This window comes from Manacus vitellinus, unplaced genomic scaffold (genome assembly GCF_001715985.3).
Source record: "Manacus vitellinus isolate BGI_N305 unplaced genomic scaffold, ASM171598v3 scaffold_0_pilon, whole genome shotgun sequence".
Lineage (NCBI taxonomy): Eukaryota > Metazoa > Chordata > Aves > Passeriformes > Pipridae > Manacus > Manacus vitellinus.
The window spans coordinates 31848581-31871365 of record NW_021938789.1 but is presented as its reverse complement, the minus strand read 5'-3'; the positions used below and the strand labels follow the sequence as shown (position 1 = coordinate 31871365).

At 36.0% G+C, this 22785-nt stretch overlaps 1 protein-coding gene across 1 annotated transcript in view; it reads left to right on the top strand.

The window, feature by feature from the left end:
• Window positions 1-22785, top strand: part of GALNTL6 (polypeptide N-acetylgalactosaminyltransferase like 6) — a 286364-nt gene that overhangs the window by 1357 nt on the left and 262222 nt on the right. The window contains exon 3 of the mRNA XM_008933115.2: window positions 18282-18420. Coding sequence (XP_008931363.2) covers window positions 18282-18420 — 139 coding nt within the window. The remainder of the gene's footprint in view (window positions 1-18281; window positions 18421-22785) is intronic.

Sequence of the window (22785 nt, the reverse complement as noted above, 5' to 3'; positions counted from 1 at the left end):
AAAGTGTTGGTTTCCAAATGGACATACATTACAATTAAAGCCAAGTTGTCCTTAGATCAATAAATAAAACCTGAGTTCAGGGAGTTCAGTACCTATAGCTGCCAAAAATATCTAAGGTTATCTTGGAAGAAAACTTTTGACACTTTTACCCTTGTCAAACTTAAACCCTAGAAGCTAAAGCTACTTCACTTCACTCTGACAGTCTAAAAGTATTTGAAAATGGGAGAAAATTGTATTTGCAGATATGCTGAAGGACACTTTGTTACAGTAGGTAATGCAATTTTAATGTACCTTCTCGTGGTGCATGCCCTAATTGCAGAGGATGGTTTGTATTCCTTTTTCTGTCATCAGAGCATGTTCAGATTGGAATTCTTCTTTTATAATATAATGGACAACTCTTCAACATAAGATGAATTAAATTAGAAAGAAGGGAAACAGCAGTTGAATTGCACCTTAATCAGTGTTTCAAGTCATTATTTTACAAAGGCCAATCTGCTATTGTAAAATAAATTATGTTGTCTTGATCCTACTGTCTTGAGACAGCAAACACCTCCCCCAGAATTCCTCTACAGCTGAATCTAGTTGACAAATTCATAAGACGTAGTAAGTACTTAGTTTTGCAGTAAGTACAACAAGTAAAATATTGCAAATGTAGGTTAATTTTGTAAACTGTTTCTCCCTTTCTCTTTTGAATCTTGATCACTAACTAAAAAAGTTATCCTTTCCTCTCACATGTGCTTAGGAAGTATAAAAGGTGGGGAGGAGGAGGAAGTTATTCTGTGCAACTTAGGAGTTGTCAGATCAATAATTATTGTGTTCCAAATTTCTAACTGAAAAATGACAAATATCTAAGAGAAGGTACAAAATAGTAGCAGCATGTATGTAGAAACTTGCACATATATAGAGAATATCACATCTGCTGGCTAGAATGGACTTTTTCAAGAGATGTGCACTGATGCTTTGTACTTTTAATGTGTACTTGATGCACTGTACTTTTAATTCCTAAATGTGTAATATGGTCCCCATATGTTTTAGGTAAAATAACAGTAATACTTAGGATTATCTGATGGATAGCTATAGCACTGCCAACATAATGCAAGCCATTGCATGGAGTCAACTAAGAAATTTACAGAACGTGTTATGTAGCTTTGTTATTTCCAGTCCTGATCCTAACATTATAACTGTAGTAGTATGTGAATATTTTTTCCAGTAAACTTTGATTCTTGGTAATGATAGTACTTCAAATATTTTGACTTATTTATATTTTTAAATTTTTTTATTTTACTGTTTGCTGAGTTTGCCCTTTTAAGAAATCCCTTTTAAATTATTTTTGTCATCATCATTCATAGATCAAAATAACTTCTAATGCTTTTTTTTTTGTGAAAATCACAGTATAGTAATAAAATACAAAGGTGGATTATCTCAGTGCACTCTTTTGGGACATACTATGTGATTTCTTTTCCTAATAACAAAACAAAATATATCTGAAATGAACTTTTAGTTAAAAATCTGTCTGAAAGCATGAAATAACACCAATGAAAAGGCTTCTTGGGACATTTCAGGAGAGGTAGTCAATGGTCCTTGCACTGAAAAAAAAGGAGTGAAGTATTTATTTTAATTCAGTCTAGCTGTTGATCTGTAAAGCTTACAATTTCTTAAGCACTGGGAATGTGAATTTCATAATTTCTAATTATGGAGAGGTACTAGTTTCTCCATGACTACTTCTTCCGTTTCACGGCCAAATATTTTGATCCCTTTTCATTCCATGAAATAAAAAATCTATGTTCCTGGATTTGTGTAGTCTCTCCTCCTATTTATAAAGCCATTTGCATTATAAATATACTACTTATCAGTACAGAATAGATGTAGTGAAATGAAGATTATGTCATTCAGTCAACACAATCACTTCCATTTTTCTCTGAATATTATTTTGTCATTAGCTCAAAACCAGTGACTGAAGTATAGGAATAGGAATGCAAAAATTAACGTTAACAAGAAATAATTCCTAACTAAACAGTTGTGATAGATACTTTGGAAAGAAAAAAAAAGAAGTTTAATTGCTTCCATTTTCTTAAGTGAGCCATTAAGTCAATCAGATATTACAATGGAGGGGGAGGGAACAAAATAAGCTGAAACTGACTTTGTTGGAGTTGATAAGTCATGCCATCTTTTTGACAAGAAATCAGCATTTAAAATAAGAACTGTTTCTATTAATTTATTTTCCTCTGGGAATACAACTGATGGCATACCTTGATGAAGGATATGTTTAATTTGCACTAAAAATATGAGAACTGTAAACAAATGCAAATTGCGCATCTGTCAATTTTTGTTTCATTAAGTAATAAACAGTGTCCTAAGTATATCAGAAGAATGCTCTTGCACTGAAGTTCAGAGTTGTGAGTGCAACTTACTCAGCTTGCGTAGTAATAACCTAGGTAGCTGCTGTTGTGTATATTAACCCAGGTACAGAAGCACTGATTGTGTCATGGCAGTGTAAACCTACCTGCATCCCTAGATAGAGTGGAGATCCTGGATGCTGAAGCCCCTGATATTGCCATTAATCAGCTACTGTAGTTGTCATTTCTTCATTTCATCAGAGATTTCCCTACTTACCTTCAGTTGTCTGGGGAGGACTCTGAGGGCTTTTCTACCAAGACATTAATTTCAGGAGCGTGGCAGCTTCTGTGGCATCAATGGCCACTGATTTTCCAAGCTTTCTGTGCAGAACTAGGAATGTGAGGTCCCTGAATGCTCCCGTGTGGGATGAGATTCACAGGAGAGAGCCACGTGAACCTAAGGTAGTAATTCAAAAGCATCCACGAGAAGAAATTATGTTGATTTCACCTCTATCTTTATGTCCTGGGTAGTGAGAATAAAAGTCCTCGACAATCAGTCAATGTCATTGTTCCTCCATTTCTGAAAGTTATTTTATCTATTTCACTCAAGAAATTCTCAACTCTACCATCAGATACAAGTAGGACCAGTAATGATGAATTACAGCCCTTTTCAGATAAGAGGAAGGATTCATATGTGTAATTCTTGGGCTTTTAAAGAAGTATAGATTGAATGTTTATTTTTTAATATGGTGCTATTTCTGATCATGAAAAGCTATTCCTAGCTACAAGTGATAGCTTTCCCAATGTAAATTACTAGAAAAGGAGAACTGAAGGATTAGAAAAACGGAAAATTTCCAGCTGAGCAGAACTGGAAAACAAAAAATAAGGTTTAATTACTGAAAACTTTTTATCAATTCTAATAATTATATTAAGAGCTGTGGTGGGTCTGGCTGAACCGGAATTTATTTCTCCATAGTAGCCCTCACAATGCTGTGGTCTGCATTGGTAACTTCATGGCTCGACTTCGCAAACGAAGATTTGAGAAGGATTCTACACACATTTGCTACAAGCTCACTGATGGCTAAAAAGACCAATGTGAGATAGAGGAGTCTAGTTGCAAAAGGTACAGCGGAAAGTCTCCTTAGGCGGTATTGGCAAGACACGATTCTTTCTGCATTGTCTTTTCTCCTCAAGAATGATTCTGCGTGTGTTCTCAAAAGAAGCAGCAGCATTATATATAGTGTATCTCCATGTCTCCTGATTGGAGGCCAGAGTAGACCAATGATGATGATCAGTATGGCCAAAGCTGAGATATTGTTTCAGGGAGTCCTTGTATCTTCTCTTCGGGGCTCCTCTCTTGCGGCAGCCAGTGACAAGTTTGCCATAGAGCACAATCTTAGGGAGGTAGTAGTCCTTCATCCTGGAGATGTGTCCTGCCCAGCGCAACTGTGTTCTCGGCGACACGGCCTCAATACTTGTAACTGCTACCTGTTCAAGAACAGACGCATTAGTCACGTAATCAGTCCAGTGGATGTTTAGGATTGTACAGAGACAGCGCTGATGGAAGTGTTCTAAGAGTCACAAGTGGTGGAGGTAAATGACCCGTGATTCAGACCCATATAAAAGAGTAGACAGCACAGTGGCTCTGTAAACACTAATCTTTGTACTTTTCTTCAGGTGTTTATTACACCAAACTCTTTTATGGAGTTTTCTAAAAGCTCTATATGCCTTTGCTAACCTGTTGTCTGTCTCTTTGTCAATCTTACCATCCGAGAAGATGATGCTTCCCAGATAATTAAACTGCTGGACTGACTTGAGCTCTGATTCGCCAGTGATGATGTGAGGATGATGGAAGACTTCCTGAGGTGCAGGTTGGTAGAAAACTTCTGTCTTCTTCAAGCTGACTTCCAGCCCAAAAAGCTCAGCAGCCTCTGCAAAGCAGGATGTTAAATGCTGCAGAGCTGCTTCTGTGTGGGCAACGAGGGTGGCATCATCAGCATAAAGCAACTCCCGGACGAGATGGTTTAAGGTCTTGGTGTGGGCCTTCAGTCGCCTTAGGTTGAATAGGCTTCCATCAGTACGATATCGGATGTAGATACCATCCTGATCATCGAGGTCTGCCGTGGCCCTTTGGAGCACCATGCTGAAAAAGACTGTGAATAGAGTTGGTGCAAGAACCCAGCCTTGTTTCACACCACTGGTAATTAGAAAGGGCTTAGAAAGTGCATCACCATATCTGACTTGGCCGCGCTGATCCTCATGAAGCAAAATGATCATTTTGAGGAACTTGAGGGGACATCCTAATCATTCCAAAATCTGCCACAGACCTTTTCTGCTCACAGTATGAAAAGCTTTGGAAAATCAGCAAAAGTTACATAGAGTCCTTTGTTCTGTTCCCTACACTACTCTTGCAGTTGTCTGTGGTACTCCTGTTGGCTCTGAAACCACATTGGCTTTCAGGTAGAAGTTCTTCTGCAATAGCGAGTATTAATCTGTTCAAAAGTATTCTTCCAAGGATTTTACCAGCAATGGAGAGCAGAGTAGTACCTCAGTAATTTGAACAGTCTGATTTATCTCCTTTCTTCTTATACAAAGTGATGATGACTGGTAGCTAGAGGAGTGTTGATAACACACCAATGTTTTGGCTACTGCTGAGCACAGCACTGTAACATTCCTTCTTCAGTCAAGGGCAAGATCCTGAGAGGGGACACAGGTAGGCCAGCTGACCCACACTGACCAAGGTGATGTTCCAGACCACATGATGTCTACCCAGAAATAAAAGCTGAGGCAAGGAGCAGGACCTCAGGCACTCATTGTCTCTGATGGCTGCCTGCTGACAACTGTTACGCATACTGGAGCCCTGCTTCTCAGAGAAGTGACCGACTATTGCTCCTTATGGGAAGTAGAGATTAACTGCTGGCTTCTGCTTTTGCTTTCTTTTTTTTGCATCAATATAAACTGCCTTAACACAACCCATGATTTGTGTTGTTTTCTTTTCCCACCTTACTCTCCCCTGTCTGACTGGGAAGGGTAGGAATAGAGTGACTGGGTGGACACCTGGCATTCAGCCAAGGTGAACCTGCCACAATAACCTGTAAGGTACATGTAGAAATATTGCATACTGCAAGTTTCATAGTGTTTTTTCATTTTCAATTTGTGGGCTTTTTTAATACGGTCTTTTGGGTTTTTTTCCTTTATAATGCTTTGGAGATATTTTTGTCTGATTGCATGTGTATGCTGAAATTATATTCTATGAAGTTTGTTAAAAATTTAGTGTAATAGGCAAATTTCTGAGAGAATGGCAACACGTAAAGAGCTGTGTAAATATAAATATATAAAAGCCTTTGTCTTCAAAAGAAATTGGTTAAGGGATTGATGAAGTGAATTCTGAGATGTAGCTGTCAATACTTTTGTGTTTGACTGTTGAGCCATTTTGCTCCTTTGCTAATAAGTTCTCAGAGGAAAAACCTTTTAGCATGTACCATAACAGCCAATGGCTATTCCAGCAGTTATCGAGCCATTTGCACATTATTTGTTCCTCCTATTCGTATATTTAAATAGTATGTGGAAGCTTGCTGTGGAGGGAAGGAATGAAGGCTTTAATTCTTTCCTATATTTGGTATTGTTTTTACCTTTCTGCTTCTTGAAAATGTTACCTTGACTGGGAGAAGAGGATTTTAAAGATCTTGACCTTTACATGACTCGGTGTAGGCATTTCATAGAGATTAGTTCTATAAACAAACAGACAGTATGTTCTATAGTTCTACAAACAAACATTCATCCTGATTAGTTTTATAAACAAACTAAGCAGAGATGTTGAAAAATAAGTGAACATGTTTGTGATGAAAATGGAAATAGAATGAAGCTCTGTATTCTTGGGGTGGAATGTTAAAGGAAGCAAAAGTCTCAAGTGCTTTTGTACTGCCGTAACAAGTAGTGAACACCTGACATTTGACTTCAGTGTGACCTAAAGACATTGTGCAGTGGTGATTGTTTTCCATCACTTCTGTTCAAGTATTTTTGAGAATAAAATGTGTAAAATAATTCCCTCAAACTTCTGTGGTTAAACCTTATAATTTTGAACAGTACCTGTTCTTAAATTCAGATCAACTTGTCAAGGCAAAGCCCAGTGCCAAAGTGCCTCTAGAAGATTTGAGGCAGCAGGATACAAAAGCAGCATTAAATGCAATTCCCCATTGGTTATGAAATAAATTAGTTCTGTGATACTTATACAGGTAAATGTAATAAAAGTTGTGCAGGAAAAGACACGTATACTGAAATATTGATTTACTTATCCTGTATTTTGTATGGGATTATACACTAGGGGTTTTGGCAGCATTATATATTAAACAAATTTACTAGACTTAATTTAGGCCTCTGAACTTGCAATTCTTTCCAAGAGAATTTGAGAACTTCCAGTATAATTGGAGCTGTAGTGATAGCCAAGGTCTCAATAAACATTCCTAACCTGATTTTTCATAGCATTAATCACGAATATGCTTCATGCAGTTTGCAATGTATTGTCTTTTAAAAGAGAAAAATGTTTATCAGTTTATCTTAATGCAAGTCTGACATGATTAAAAAATTCTAAACTGTAATGTTAATCATGGCTTGTCAAACAGACAGCACATAAAGGATATATAATATGAAAGATGTTTGCAATCTACTGCAGTTACATAAAGTGTTTCACATATTAAAATGCATTTGCTCTGTAAATAAAGTGCTGTAGACTGAGATGTGATTCTACCACTCTTATTCTTAATGTTCAGGATATCCTGTTGAAAACAGTGAGAGTGTTTTGGGTTTGGGGCACTGTTAGTTGTCTTTCTTCCTGTGCTTAAACTTTTCCAGGACTTTTTAAGTGTTTGTTATTTATTAGGAGTCCATGTGTAGATATTTGGCTGTTTGGGTTTTCTATTTGATGTTGTTTTTTTTTAAAGAGAGATGTAGCTTGTAGTAATTCTGGAAAATTAATTTCATCTGGATACTCTTATGAAACGTGTCTCATTTGCAGGGAGAGTTTGGAGTGAACAGTTTAGAGACCTTCAGGCTAGACCTGTCTATGTGTAAGAAGGAGGAGAGCTCTATAGACCATTTTAATTGAGGTTGTTCTCTCTTTTGATAGATGTAAAAATGATCAAGTTTGTCAGTTCGGGGCAGTTACTGCTTGACTCAGTGGAACAAAGAACCATTGCTTGGTTTACTATGAAAACTCAAATTCAGAGAAGAAGGAAATGAATCCTGACTAAACTGTAGTGAAAGAGCTTGAACAAGTGATTGGCAGCAATTATAGTACATCAAGACCATACTTTTCAATTCAGTTGCAATGGGAAAATGAAATTTTTCCTTACTACTTCTCTGTCATCTTTTAATTTTAAAACACGGAACAAACTGCTGACAGCCACCTTTAAAGTCTACTTCTTTTAAAGACTTAAGAAAGACATTCCTTTAATCGGAATCCAGGTCAAAAGATCCATAAGAAGAACTTCAATTTTAAAAGCATGCCAAATGAACAAGGCTCTTTTTTGGTCTAAGCTACATGATATATGAAGGAATTTGCTATCAGCATTGTATGCCAGTGCCAGATACTGCTTGCACACTGGTCAGTAACCTTGCATGTTACAGACTCCATCGTCTAGAGTAATCATGATAATAATCACAAGCACACCATTCCAAAGACGTTAGAAAGCTCTTTACACTCTAAAAGTCACCACTTGCTTTCCTTAATGTTGCAATTGACTTGATACTGTAAACTTAATTATTTTCATGTTTATTTCATAAAAATACAGTTTAGCAGAGGATGTAGTTAAATTTGCCAACACATTTTTAAAGTATTATTTTAGCCTTTTGGCCTTCAAAACACCAACGAGATGTTTGGATTCCTGAAAAAAAACCCCAATGAATTGTGCCTATTTTTCTGTCATAGCTTTTTTACTTTTGAGGATATGAATTAAGTTTGCAAGTACAAAAGTCTAGTATACTTATCTCAGTGCAGTTTGTGAAATGAAATATGTGTAAGGTGACTTTCTTTTCCTTCCTGTTTTCATTAAACAAGCTGACAGAGGAAAATTATTGGACTGGTGAAACAATTTGTCTGACATCGATTGAATATATGTGAAAAGGCAGAGATGTATGATTGTTTTGCTATAATTTGCTTTTTAGACACTAGCTCATCAAATGATGCCCTGTAATCACTGCTTCTCAAGGAACACAGCTACCTTTTGGATGTTATTATGTGACACAAAGTTGTCCGCCCTCCATGCTTTCAGTGAAGTGGTGTCTGAGAGAATCTGTCCTCCTAACAAAAAGGAAGTAAAAAAAGGAGTGGCATTCTAGGAGTGGCATTTTGTTCTGCCAACCTGTGTGAAAGTTCTGCTGTCTACAGGCTGAAAATAAACTTATTTTGAGGTAATTCTGACTAAAGGTTCTGTAGGTGATGGTTAAATGTGAACTGTAAAACTTGCCAGGAAATTCAGAGGACAAATTCTTAGATTTAAAAAAAAAAGAAATCAAGATACGCATTTAAATTGCATTATAGGTATTCTTAAAACATAGAAAAAGTCTTTAGTAGGCATTTTGGTTTACGGTTTTATATTTTTTAATGATAGCTAAAGTCATTTCAGGTTATCCTGACTATTGCTTCTATTTTAGATGTTAATCAGAGAGCTCATATATATTTTGGAAACTACTGTCAAAGTATATGAGGCTACCGATACTTCTTAGTTGCTCCTTGCGTTTTTATTCCATGGCAGCTTACAAAAGGTGAGACTGATCCTGAAACAGAGTGAGTACTGGTGTATAAAGCAGGGAAGGAGTTGTCTCCAGTGGGCAAGTTAGAGACACAAAAGAGATACTTATTCTGTTGTCCTTCCAGGTCTTCTTTCCACTCTAGAGCAACACTGAATACTTCAAGGATTTCTTAGTTGAGAGACTAATCTATTTCTAGTATTGTCACATGAAAAGAAGCCTCTAAATAACATGTTAATATATTTTGGGGGTTTTTTTATGTATTTTTTCCCCAGCTTTTACTGAAGCAGTTATACTGGGAAGAAATCCAAACTTCGAGTATGTCACAAAAAGACTGAAAGCTGTGAGTGGTTAAAGTTCTAGAGGGCTGACATTTAAATTAGCTGCTATTAATGAATAAGTTAAGCAAGTTACTAACATACTGCCACTTTAGTATGGTATTTAAATGACTTTTTCCCTCCAGTTTATCCAGTGATCAACTTTATAAAATTTGTAATAAACTGTGTTTTCATCTGTTCTGTTTATTTTTTGGAGATGTCTGAAGACATACATAGAAGTTATGAGACCCTGAGCATTTCTTGGCAGTAAATTAATCTTTCCCTAAGTCGAGTCTGCTTTGCCCATGACAGTAATTGATGAGGGATCTCTCCCTGCCCTTATCTCAACCCACAAGCCTTTCGTTATATATCCTCTTCTCTGTCCAGCTGAGGAGGGGAGTGGCTTTGGTGGGTACCTGGTGCCTGCTCAGCACAGTGGAACAGGAATTCTTAATCCAATCCAAGTCCTTTGTTATAATTTCTCTCACTATTGTAAAGATACTGATTTACTATTTAAACAAGTACAGGAACAATTAAATTAAACATATTCAGAAGCACTTTTTCTAAGTTAAATCATATCACATGAATTAATAGCAACAAAATAGACAAACTAAGTGTTTTTCACCTCCCCTGGAAAATATAAGGAATGAAGATTTCTTTCCATGTTTCTAGTTTCAGATACACTGGACAAATTAAATGGTGGAATTTTTGGTAATGCTTTTAAAGCAAAGCCTTCAATTAAAGTAAATCTCTGCTGTCTGTCCTATTCCTCTGTTACCTGTGGTTATGGAGGGCTAGGGAAGTGTGTATGCTTGCTCTCTTTAATGTGGTTGCTAAAGATTGCTTCCCTTCTCCTCAAAAACTGGATTTATTGAGGGGCTTTTTATCATACAGCCAAAAGTAGAACTCAGAATTCCTGTGTGCTGCATAAATACATAAAGAATCTGCATAATGGAATTTAAATTTTTTAAAATTTTTCTCAGTGAGTAAGAAATTTTTATGGACTTTTTTTATTTCAAGCTGTGTTGATACGCGAAACCTTTTTCTGTCTATGATAGAATTAGAAAGTATTGTTTTGGTTCACAAACAGAATTTTCAACTTGAATGTCTATCCATTAATAATGTTAGTTAAGTTGTGTAATTTATATAAAATTTTGAAAAACGAAGACTGTAGTTTTAAAATTCTGATTTTTAAAATATATTTTTCATTTGCTTATTTTAACGCTGGTATCAACAAAATAAAAAAAAACAAACAACAAAAAAACCACCAAAACAGCAAATACTTCTGGCTGAATCCAAGCATCAGTTTTCAGCAAGTTAACTTTTTCAAAAAAGTTCCCAATGGGCATACCAGTTTTGTGCTGAATTATGTGTTAATATGGCTTTGGGATAAATATTTAGTTGTATTCTGTAAGTGATGACTTGTGTTTTTTAATAGAAGATATTTTAAACTAATTAGTTGAAAATCTGTTCAGTTCATGGCTGAAGGTGATTCTTTGAGTCTCTACTTCTCCCTCTGCCTGATTCCACAGCATGTATTGACTGGCAGTTTCAGTTGACTTTAATACAGGGAGTTTACTCAAATTTGTGTCAGGCATTTGAAAAACAGTTGGCTTTAATTAGACTTGTGTTATTCAGAAAGACACGAATCAATGTCAAGGGAGGAAAAGTGCTGTGCAGAGCTGTGCTCATAGCAGGTCAAGCATTAAATTTAGCTTTCCTTACCACAATAGTGTCAGTCAGTTGTAAGGCTCTTTAAAATAAAGAATGCATTTTAAACCACAAAATTAATTATAAAAGGCAATATTAATGATTGCAGCATTAGTGGTGTCTTTTTAAGAAGAGGGAAAGGCAGTCACTGGGAAATGCAGCAGTAGTGAGTATATGCAGCAGTTATGTAGTATCAAAACAGTTTTCACAGGATTAATGTGTCTGATTTTTCTAAAGAAAACATGAAAAGAAGACCGAGATTAAAAGTGTTACTTTGGGTGTGGTAGGTAATATACATTATGTTTCAAGTAAACAGAAGGACTCTGGAAGGCCAGTCCCAAGAACATGATATGATTTGTTTCACTTGTATCTGCTAGAACTGCACCTTGTTACATCTTAACATGTTAGTACACTTCTTGGGCTTATATTGTTTGCCTTGAGGATAATTCTTGTATGTCTGAATTTGAAGAGGTCCCTGTTTCGTTCATTAACCCAGGTAATTATTTGCATACCCAGCTTCAGTTTTGTATTAAACTCATTGTCATCTGAGAAATATGGCACTGTATTGTATAATGGATAGATCCAAAGGGACCTGAAAAGGCAATAAACCACTTATATACTACATGAGGAGGTTGTCCTGATTGCAAACTCTGATTGCTTGTAGGCATTTACAGAAGGAATAAGTTTGACCTTGTCACCGAGTCACCATGTGGGGAATCACATGGCATAGTTCTACTTCCTGGGTCTACCTCAAACTTTAGCTGTGAATATTTACTATCTTCATATACAGGAATGGAATTTTTTTTCTATAGGAGTCTTACAGGCTAAATCTAAATTTACTGGGAGCTGTGACAGCTCATGTGTTCTTTATAGAATATACATCATGGAATAGTGCTTCAGGTACAAGAGTGACTACACTATTTGCACACTGTTGACTCACAGTACGCTGTTGCACATTGTTGACTCACGCGTAGCTAAATTCATTTTTACAGGTTATTCCATCTTCTTTGTGTGACAGCCGCAAAGCCAGCTTATGGAGCTAGTTTAGGTTGAATTCATGGAAAAAAAAAAAAAAGAAAAAATAAAGAGTTCATAGTAGTAAGTTTGTTGCATGGAACATCCTGTTTGTTTTCCTGTAATAGTATATGGTAAATGGCACATGGTTCTACTATGTCTTAAAATGAAGAAAAACAGAGGAGGAGGGATAGGTCTTATGTTAACTACAGCTATTAGAACCCTGTTATTTTGTATTTTTGGGTTTTCTGAAACACTACCTTTGCAACCATAATTTTGCATTAAATTTGTGTAACTGTTTAGTTCCTATATAAAATCATGTTAGGAACACTTCAGTTTGAGCTTTTTCAAGATATCAGCTTGACCATAGACATTAATAGTCTCTAGACCCACTGGTACTAGAGACTATTAGAATACCATTATTGATGTAGTTTGTGTGAATTAATTTACATAAGTACTGAAACAAACATCTTACCATTATTAGTAGATTATTTTTTAAGGTAATCTTGTTCTGTAGTAGAGACTTTTTATTCTAGCAGGTCGTTCAGTTACTAAACGAAACCATGAAGCCTTTTTTGTGGTTGAATTCTGTTTCTCATATGCTTGCTCATTCAGTATTTGGCTCTGATTAATGGTCTACAGCCAGTCTGTTCTAATGTTAAATGAAAAAAACATGCCGGTGGCTGTGGCATTTGGTGATAAGTAGTTAGACTAAATAGAAGAGGTACTGTGCATCCCTTGGCTACAGAGTTATGATTAGATTCAGCTCAGCCTGCAGAATACTACTGAGGATATTGCTGCTCTGTTGTAGTGATAGAGCAACTCATATCAAAACAGCATGTGTTGCTGCTTATCTTGCAGTGTACACTGTGGCATTCTAAATACACTGGACAAACCAAATAGTATGGTCTATTTTTTTTCTTCCTTTTTTTTTTTTTGCTAGAGTTATTAAAATGGGAAAGGGGGATAGAATGAGTCTTTCTACCCATCAAGACACTGTAGTACTTGCAGCAAGTTTTAAAAGCCATAGATTTTTTTTAATTGTAGTACTTATTTTAGTGAAGTGTTTATTCAAGCCTTCAGACAATTTACATCTCAGAGTTCATATGCAGTCACCTTTCTGCTAAAACAAAACAATGCCACTGGTTAACCTCATGATTTATTTTAAAACAATCACTTGCCCCACATACACACTGTATTTTTACTCTGCAGTGTATATGTTGGAAATTTAGAGGCTGCATTTTTAATGTTTCAAATAAATGAAAAAGGTAAAGGATACACTAGTCTAATAGTATCCCTTAGTTCCATAAAGCACAGGCTATAAGATATAGCAACTAATTATCAATTGAAAAAATGCACATATTTAAAATAAACCACACTGTCATTTCATGATAGTTATTTGGAAGTTGTAAGATGCAGAGTTGGATTGTTCCAGTGGTTAGCTGTATAATGCACTTTTCTGCTAGGACACCACTGTCAACAGCAAAGGCCAGGGTGAAATTTAAAGTGACATCTAGTAAAATGCCTAGATACCTGCAGGAATTAATCTCAAGAGCAGTGATCTATTTTTATTCTTGCAAATTAATTGACTCAGTAAACAATATTTTATTAAATATAAACAGGTAACGTATAAGAGCTAATTCCTGAAGTATAACAACAATAATTTTACAGTGCTCTTTGCCAAGGTAACAGCTAGGCCAGCTGATTGTTCTCCACTCCTAAAATAAAGCCTTCCTTACTTTTTTGGGAACTGTGGAGTCCTGGGAGTCAACAAGCCCCAGCTGAAGTTGCTAGAGCTTTGTGCTGCAATCTGGGGCTTTTGACACTGCCAGATGTTGCTGTTGCTTGCTCCACTTGCTCCACTGATTCATTCTTCTACTGACTGCTGCTACTGCTCCTCATTTTTGAGCTGTCCTGCCTCACCACTGTCATTTTGTAGCATTTTGTCTTGCTTCAGCTTTTAAGAAGTGCATATGAAGTACTGCCATGTCCTTGATGTATACAGAATATTGGTAATCAGCTTCTCCCACTTCATGGACTCCTAAAAAAAAAAATCTTGTGCCATTTTTTCCTTGCAGTCCTACACAGAAGTTATGATCTCTCTAGATTAACATGAAGAGTTGGCCTAGTAGATCTCTGGAAATCTAGAAACTTTGTCTAAGGCAGTTACAAAGCTGTAATTTTTTTTCCACTTTGATATTAATTTCTTTTTACAGAAATGCTTCTCAAACATCTGTAAAATAAGTACGTTTCAGAGGTTCCCATTTGTCTCTCTCATCTCCTTACTCTCCAGGAAATGCTCTTCCTACCCACTATGAGTTGGGGAATGGGGGAACACATTACTACATTTTATGTTAGCAAAAGTTCCTTTAATTTTTATCTCACGTGAATCATAAGCAAACAATACTCCAAAGATTCAACTACAGTACAATATGAATGTACCCTTTTAAAATTTTTAAGGAACATGTTCTCCTTTCTTCTCTATGTTTTTGTTTGTTTGTTTGTTTGGGTTTTTGTTCTTGTGGTTTGGTTGTTTTGTTGAGGTTTTGTGGGTTTTTTTTAGTTCTGGATGTGAGCAGGCAGTCAAATAATGAAATTTAAAGTTGTATATTTTTTCTTCCCTTTTCTCTCAACCTATGCTATTTGTATAAAGCCATTCCTGAAGAGAGATGCAATTTACTTCATATTTCTCCTGTCAACCATCATGTTACTGTAGCAGGAATCTGGAGGCCAAAGCCTCATATTTGCTCCCAGTGACATCTCTATACCACTTACCAAGGACTACATAGTCTTTGAACTAAAAATCAGTTTTCCTCCTGTTTCTCATGGTGTTCATAGGAATTTAAGGTTTGGATCAACCTCAGTAGACGACCAAAGGCAATCATCTCTCTGAGGCATGATATCATTTCTTGCCTGCATGGATTCCGCAGTTCCCTGGATTTCCTATTCCATTGTTTCACTACTCACACAGTTAGAAAAATGTTCCTTATTTTCAATCTGAAAAGCCATTTTATATATATATGTGTATATATATATATATGTACACACACATTTTTTGCAATTTGGATAGTTCCATTTGATATGAAGGCAATTACATTAATGTGAGACGTGCAGTTTTAATTTCCTGTCTCCATAAAAAATTGGCAAAGATCCTTCACTAATTTGTTAAAGTGTTCATCATTTTTATTGGAAATTAACATAAATGTGCAAAACCACAGAAGGCGTTCACTCAAAACAACCAATTCCTTTCTTAGTATGAAAGGAGAAAGTGATTTGATATAGCAACTTCCTTTTTCTTCTTTTTTCCCCAAAGACTAGTCTATACTAATCCCTGATTTGCCCCTTAAACTAAAAAATTATTCTCCTGTATGTCTTTCCAAGGGTTCAAAATACAAAATTTGTGAACAGGATGAGAACTTCACCAAGTGTAGATACTGTTGATACAAGGTGAAGATGAGATGTATAGTGTCAGGAAACAAAAATCCTTTTTTTTGTGCTTATATCAAGTTACCTCTCTGTTCAAGGTAATTTAATCAGTTTTTTAGCAGATATACTGCACCTTGCCTTTATTTTTGTGAGGAAAAGTAAGGAATACAATTATTTTGTTTGTACTCAAATGAAAATTCACTTCCTAAAAAAAGCAGAATGTGCTGGCAGTTTGAATTGCTAATCTGTTATTAATCCAAGTAATATGAAATTGATCTCCACAGCGCAAGATGATGAGTTGTATACAGCTGTGCATTAGAGAAATTCAGAAATTATGTAAAAGATGCTACAATTGCTTTAAACAGAGTTTTTGCCCTCTCGACTTGGCCAGTTCCCATATCAGCGATCAAAAAGGTTATTGTGTAAAAGTTTATGTAGCAAGAGGATGTAAGATGTCTGATTCAATGTTCTTATTTTGTTGCTGATCTTTATTGTCCATTTTACTTCCCACACTCTTTTTATGAAGCTGATGTGTGACTGTATTCATTTGGAATTTGTGTTTCTCTGTTTAAGAAATACAGTCACTCCCCCCCCATGGGACTTCAATTTTGTATTGACATATTGCTCTAGGATAAGATTAAATAACTGTCCTCACTGTGAGAACTTTCATGAGGGAGCATGGACTTGAACTTTATGTGTGATAAGCGCTGTGTTATTATATTCTGAATGGAATATAATAGACAAAATTCATAATATATTTTTTAAAAATGGCAGAATTAACTTATCCAAAATAAAAAAATGCACTATAAGTAAGAAGACTTACTTATTTGTAGATTCATGTATTAAAGTAAACTCCTTGTATTTACTAAAGCTTTTGCCACATGGAGAATTCTTGTTCCCTAGTACAGATGTTATTGGATTAAAGGATGTTTGAATGCCTGAATTAAAGGGTATGCTTAAATACTTTTGTGAATTATAGTCTTGACTTGGTATAGCTGTAGTCATGCCTGAGTAAACTAATAGCATTGAGTATAAGCAGTAAATAATTCAGATTTGTACATAGTTCTTCCCCACAGACACTGAGTGGTTTATGTTCTTTATCCACTTGGTTTCCTGTGTTAAGATGTCAAGCAATTGCTTAACTTCTTGAACTTATCTGGCAAAGCCAATCTTTTTTACCATGCCTATTGAATTATAAATAACGCTCATCTGAATTATAAAAACAAAACTCAGAAAGGAAACCCAAAAGACCCTGAAAAGAGAACCTGTTGCCAGATGTTTTGTTGGTTATAGTTTTAAACAAGGTTTCCTTTCCATTGAATATGGAAGTAGTACAGAACTCCACTTCTGTTGCACGTTCAAATTTATTTACAGCTGATCTATTTTGCCAACAATTTCCCTGCTTTAAAAGTACTTGTCTTCAGTTTCACTGGCAGGGGACAATATGAGGAAACTCTAGTATTATGAAAAATATTATGCTAGCTGAAAAAAATCTGAGCACCTTAAGTTGCGTATTCTGTGTTTTTATTATCATTTGCTTTTGCAGTATGAAATAGAGTATTGACAGAGGCTCACGAGCTTTAAGGATACCACTAGATGTTTCTTTCAGCTCCCGGTTACTTTCTTCTTGATGGCCTCCTATAGCTGCTCCTGATTAGCTGAGGATCAGGACCCAGCTGGTCACCTATTGAATCCAGCTGGCAAGTTGATTATTTTCTCTATAAGAGCCCAGGTTAAAGGAGGTATTTTCTTGTAAGTGGGCCCGGAGGGAGAAGGACAGAGAGGTTATATATAAACTGATCAATTAGATATAGAGGAAAGCATATCTTCTTGAGAACATGAGTAGGCATGAAGGGCTTTGAAACTCTGAAGGGTACATCCTCTGCAAGAATGAAAGAATAAAAATGGTTGATAAAAAGTGAAGGTTCTTATGTTCTGATTTTCTTTGAAGTGGTTTTTTTTGTTCTCTGCTCTCTGACTGGAACAGATAGAGGTACAGTTGCCTGAGGTAGGTACTAAGCAAGTCTAGTGACTGATGATGAGAACTAACTTGGAAATAAAAAGCTGGAATAGAAAGTCTGTAGTTTGCCAGGGAACAAGCAGATGATTTCTTTGGGGAAGCACAAAGTGACCAGTTGCTGAAAACAGATCAGCAGTGCTCTGACATTAGAAGCACTGAGCACATCTGGCTTGTCCCTAGGAGTGCAAGCATGTTCAAGGAGCCTAGAGCAAAGCATTTAGATTCCTTTCTGTTTCTTCTGGAAAGTTAGACACCCTAAACTTCAATAATAAAGTTGCTTTCTGAAAAGATGAGTGGGTGGTGGGGGTGTTCTGACTACTAAAATGTAAAGGAACTCCATAACCCGGTTCCTCATATTAATTAAAAGGAGTATTTCTGGAACTGGAATTTGTTCATAATTTTGCTATGAAAACTTGATTCTGATGCAAAAAGGTCTTAGCTTAATCTACAATTCAATTTTTTCTGTATAAGATGGCTTTAAACTGATTGTGTATCTGGAAAGAGAAAGCTGGATGAATTGGGTGAATTCAGAGGGACTTAGTCTCATTATTTGTCCCTACTTTGTGTTTTTGTGTTTGAAGTGACAGAAGTGTTGCTAGAGATACTGGAAGATGTTTCTTTGAGATGTTCCAGGCACAGCATTTTAGTTGAAGTTCTTGTTTTTCTTTTTGTAGTAAATTTGAGGCAAATAATTGTTTTGTTTTGTTATAGGGAAAGGTGAACATGGAAAGCCATACCCTCTTACAGAGGAAGACCACGATGATTCTGCTTATAGGGAAAACGGCTTCAACATATTCGTTAGCAACAATATAGCACTGGAACGATCACTGCCAGACATCCGACATCCTAAGTATGTAAATTGTCTCCTGGACTATTTAGTTTTTAAGTTTTTAATCTTTGTATGTCTCTAAATAACCTGTTTTCCTGGAAGGTCAAACATGAACCCCCAGACAACAAAAAATGATAATTTCATTAAATAGGAAATGGAAACTTTATCACCATTGCTATATCATTTGCTCTGTATTTTAAACTGACTTCTTATCTTATTAGTAACATATTAAGACTATAGAAGGCCTCTTTTCATTACAGAATGATTTTCATTAAATTCCTGGGTAGTGATTTCTGCAAAAAAAAAAAGAAAATCATATAGTTTTTCATGTTCTTAGTTGGTTAATACCTGCAGATTTTTGGTCTGGGGTGTGGAGTAACAAGTTGCATACAGTTTTTGGCTAAAGGTTTTGACACTACAGCTTGTCAGATGCTGATACTACAGTTGATTTATGCAGTATAAAATTATGTAAGAACAGAACATGCATGATGCACATGCAGAACTTGGGGACGCTGGATGATGGTATTGTTCCCTAACAGCACTAATATAACACAGAGAAATAGGATAAAGATTATCTTGGAAAATAATCACTGAGCTAAAAATGGTCATACAGTTCTTAGCAAACATAACTTCCTTTTATATTCTTTAATTTTTGCCTCCTTTATATCTGAAGAGTAAAGCTTCCTATCTGTAACAGGGAAAAGGGCACTTTTACCTTTCTAGTCTCCAAGTTCCAGTCCTCTAGAGTCATTCTGAGCTCTGAAGAGAGGACTGATTCGAGCTGTCTTTTACCTGGCATTTTTCCCCTCTTTTAATTAGATGTTATGCAGCTGGGGGAAAGATACAGGAGCGAGACAAAACAAATTGTCTCCATGACTATATTTGTATTTTCTTTCAGATATAATTCTCTTCTTTAGGAAACATTTCATGTTGAGGTACCTACTCCTTAATTTATAAAATTTTGGTGTGTGATTAGTTTAAAAATTTTCAAGGACCAAGGCAGAACTGTTTGCATAGTAAGAGTTTAAAAAAAGTAACTCACATGAAGGAACTAACCTTTTGTTAGAGCTGTCTCTAATTTAATGTTAAACATTAATTGTCTAATTGTATTGTTTTGAGAAAAAATGTTGCTCCTAATTTGTATATATTAGTATTTTTTGCATAGAATTAAGTCAAAAGAAATGTTTTTATAACAAGTTGTATGTTTTATATACTTTTTTTGCTTTCTGCTTTGCCAAGTTACTTGAAATTACTCATAGAAAAAGTGCTTCCAAGAAGTTTGAGTTCTAACATACAGCTTTACTGCATCAAATCTGTGGTAAATTACATTGCTGGTATAATGAATATGTTCATTAAGCATCCTCCTGTGTTAGCAAAACTGCAGAGGACAATTACTAAATATAAAAGGAAGCTGTCAGGTTTATCATCTCTTTGTTTTTTTGTAAATTGATCTTTTGGCAACTTGTTCCTCACCTGCTGCTTTTGCACAGTCAATGACATTTCCACACGTGTCCCCAGAAGCAATGTGAGTGGTGTGTTGTCAGAAGTGACATATTAGGAATGAGTCAGTGCTAAACCAGCCTTTGTCTGCCCTCCTTCTCCCAGCACAAATCCTTTTGTGACTTTCACCTAAGTGTCTCACTTGGGAAGCTTGTATCCTTAGGTATTGGCATTGTTTCCATGTTTCAATTCAGCTAGATTCCTGTGGTCTTCAGTGAAATGGCTGTTTTAGTAGTGCTCTGCGTAAACTGACTTCTGCCATGTGCTTCTAACCTTCCTTATGTTAGACGCTCATAACACAAGAAGTCCATTGGTTAATTGACTGTATTGCATACCATTTAAATGCGAAGAAAAAAATGTTCTTGTCTTGTGCTAAAATTGCTTACTAATTAATATGCTGATTAAGGAGACAAAGCTGGGCTCTATACTTCTGATGGTTACGCCTTGAAGAAAGTGTATTTCTTCAACTTCCAAGAGACACAGAAGTCTGACAGTGCTTTCTGACCTACTGTCAGAAACAAACCCCTCTCTTGGCTGCCGTGTGTTAAATATGGCCAGTCTCAAATTGCACTTCACTTTTGGAAATGTGTCCTCTCTTCAGAAGTGCATGAAATGTGAAGTAGGTCATACCTCATTGTGCTGGTTTTGACTGGGGTAAGGTTAATTTGCTTCATAAATTTGCATGTCACCCTTGTGAAGGGACCATGTTAGAGGCTGGAGTTAAAACACGACACTCATAAAGTTGCTTTCAGAGAAACTAATTGGAAAATTATGTAATTTCTGTGCCAGAAAAGGATGCTCTTATTTCAATAGCATTAGAGTAGATAAATCAGGTGAGGTATAGCAGGCAAGATCTAGTTTGTTCAGCTTCTGAACATTATAAAGGGCTTTGGCTTGGTGTAACTTCAAACTACTTCGAGGCTTTTAACTGTTTTCTGCACATTTGTGGGAGATGGTATTACTCTAGACTTTAAGTCTTTGATCCTTTGTCTCTGTGTATACCATTTGCACAGGGGCTCATCTGCGAAAGACTAACTTCCTGAAAGTACTGTCTATGACACATTTTATAGAACCAAATAGAATGGTTTTATTGCCATCAGTAGAGAAAATTCACAAAATGGAGTTTCAAATACAACAAAAAACTGGTGAATCCTGTAATTTGAATCAAAACTTATTAAATCAAAAGAGCAGCTACAGTAGTTTCAACACTTATCTGAAATAACTTCAAAAATATCTTGGTCTGAAGTCAGACCAAGGAAATTTCAAGTACCCCTTCCAAGTGTTTGGTTTTATGGGAAGTATGAAAAGATAGCAGATAACCCAAACTTGCTCTTTTTAATCCAAATAAATTTTCTCCTTCTGAGTCTCTTAGCAAACTGAGCTCAGAATTTGCAAATAACACCTTCTAGCAGGGGGCCAGGTAGAACTAAACAAATGCTTAGCTGATTGACCTCTGAGAAATTCAGGTTTTCAATTTTTTTTATACTATTCTTGTGTTTTTCCTGTGATTTTTTAAAAAAACACTTCAGCAAAATGTGTTATGATTGATTTTTTTTTTTCTTTCCTTTTTAAGACATTAAAATATGTGTACTATAAAAATCCCTAGAGAAATTCTATTTTAAGGCTGACTTAACAGCTTTCCTGTGTCCTTAATATGTTTCTATTGCGTCCCTTTAATATCTCCCATGTTTTTTTTTTCTCTCTTTCAAATGCTCAAATATTTTTGCCATTTCTGAGTGGTCTTTGTCCTGCTTCTGTCCCACTCGTGTGAAAGTCTTCACACAGTGGGTGCTCTTGCCAAGCTATATTAGCTAATTCTCTGTTCTTTGCCCACAATCACCCCCTGGTTTTAAGTTTAAACAAACAAACAAAACTTTTTTTCCCCCCTTAATTGTAGATTTAAGTCTGAAACAAGATTATCATCTCAGTTCATTGTGCTTCAGGACCAATTCAGTGAAAATAAGAGTTTGGTCACCTAAAGTAGAAGGCAGCATAATAACCTTTAGGTTGTATTGAACAAAAGTAATGGAGTTAATGTTTAGGAGGTAGAAATTCTGTACCAGTATAAAAAAATATTTCAAAACATGCAAGAAGAGTGTTTTCATGTTTTCCTTTTCACCTGCCTTGTGCCACTTTCTGTAGTCTGGAATACAACAAACATGCTAATGCTAGGGAAAGTGTTGGCAGTATTATTTTCTATTGTTGAAAGAGAAATGCTACTTATTCAAACTATTGAATGTACCAGTTATAATTAATTCTTATCTTCTCCACACTATTAAATATTCTGCCATTCATACCAGTTTTGTTCAAACAAACAAAACTGAATCTGATTCACATTTTGAATAGCATTCTAAATGTGATTTTAATGAGGCTTTGGGGAGTGATTACAATCATCTAGTCTGAACAGTGAATATAAATTTTGTGATCTGTCGTGTTTCAAACTCTTAAGTCCTTGTAAACTACAGAATCCATTTTTTAGCCTTTTGTTCTTGAATCAAGGAATTTGAGTTTGTTCCTGATACCAGTAGAGTTGAGACCTTTAAAATCTTTGGGTTTGGTATATTTGTATAGCTTCATTTTAGGACCAGGTCTCCTTTTATCTAAAATTTTTGGATTAATTGCTGATAACTGTATCCTGGGGTCATCGAGCACAGCATTGTGAGCCAGTTGAGGGAGGTGATTGCTCTGCTCTACTCTGTGCTTGTGCAGCCTCACCTTAAGCCCCGTGTGTGGTTTTGAATGCCACAGCACCAACCCTGACAGAGTTCAGAAAGTGTTTGGACAATACTCTCATGCAAACACTGTGATTCTGAAGATCCTGATGGGTCCTTTCCAACTCAGGATATTCTGTGATTCTATGTGACTTGTGTAATCACAGATCAGGTG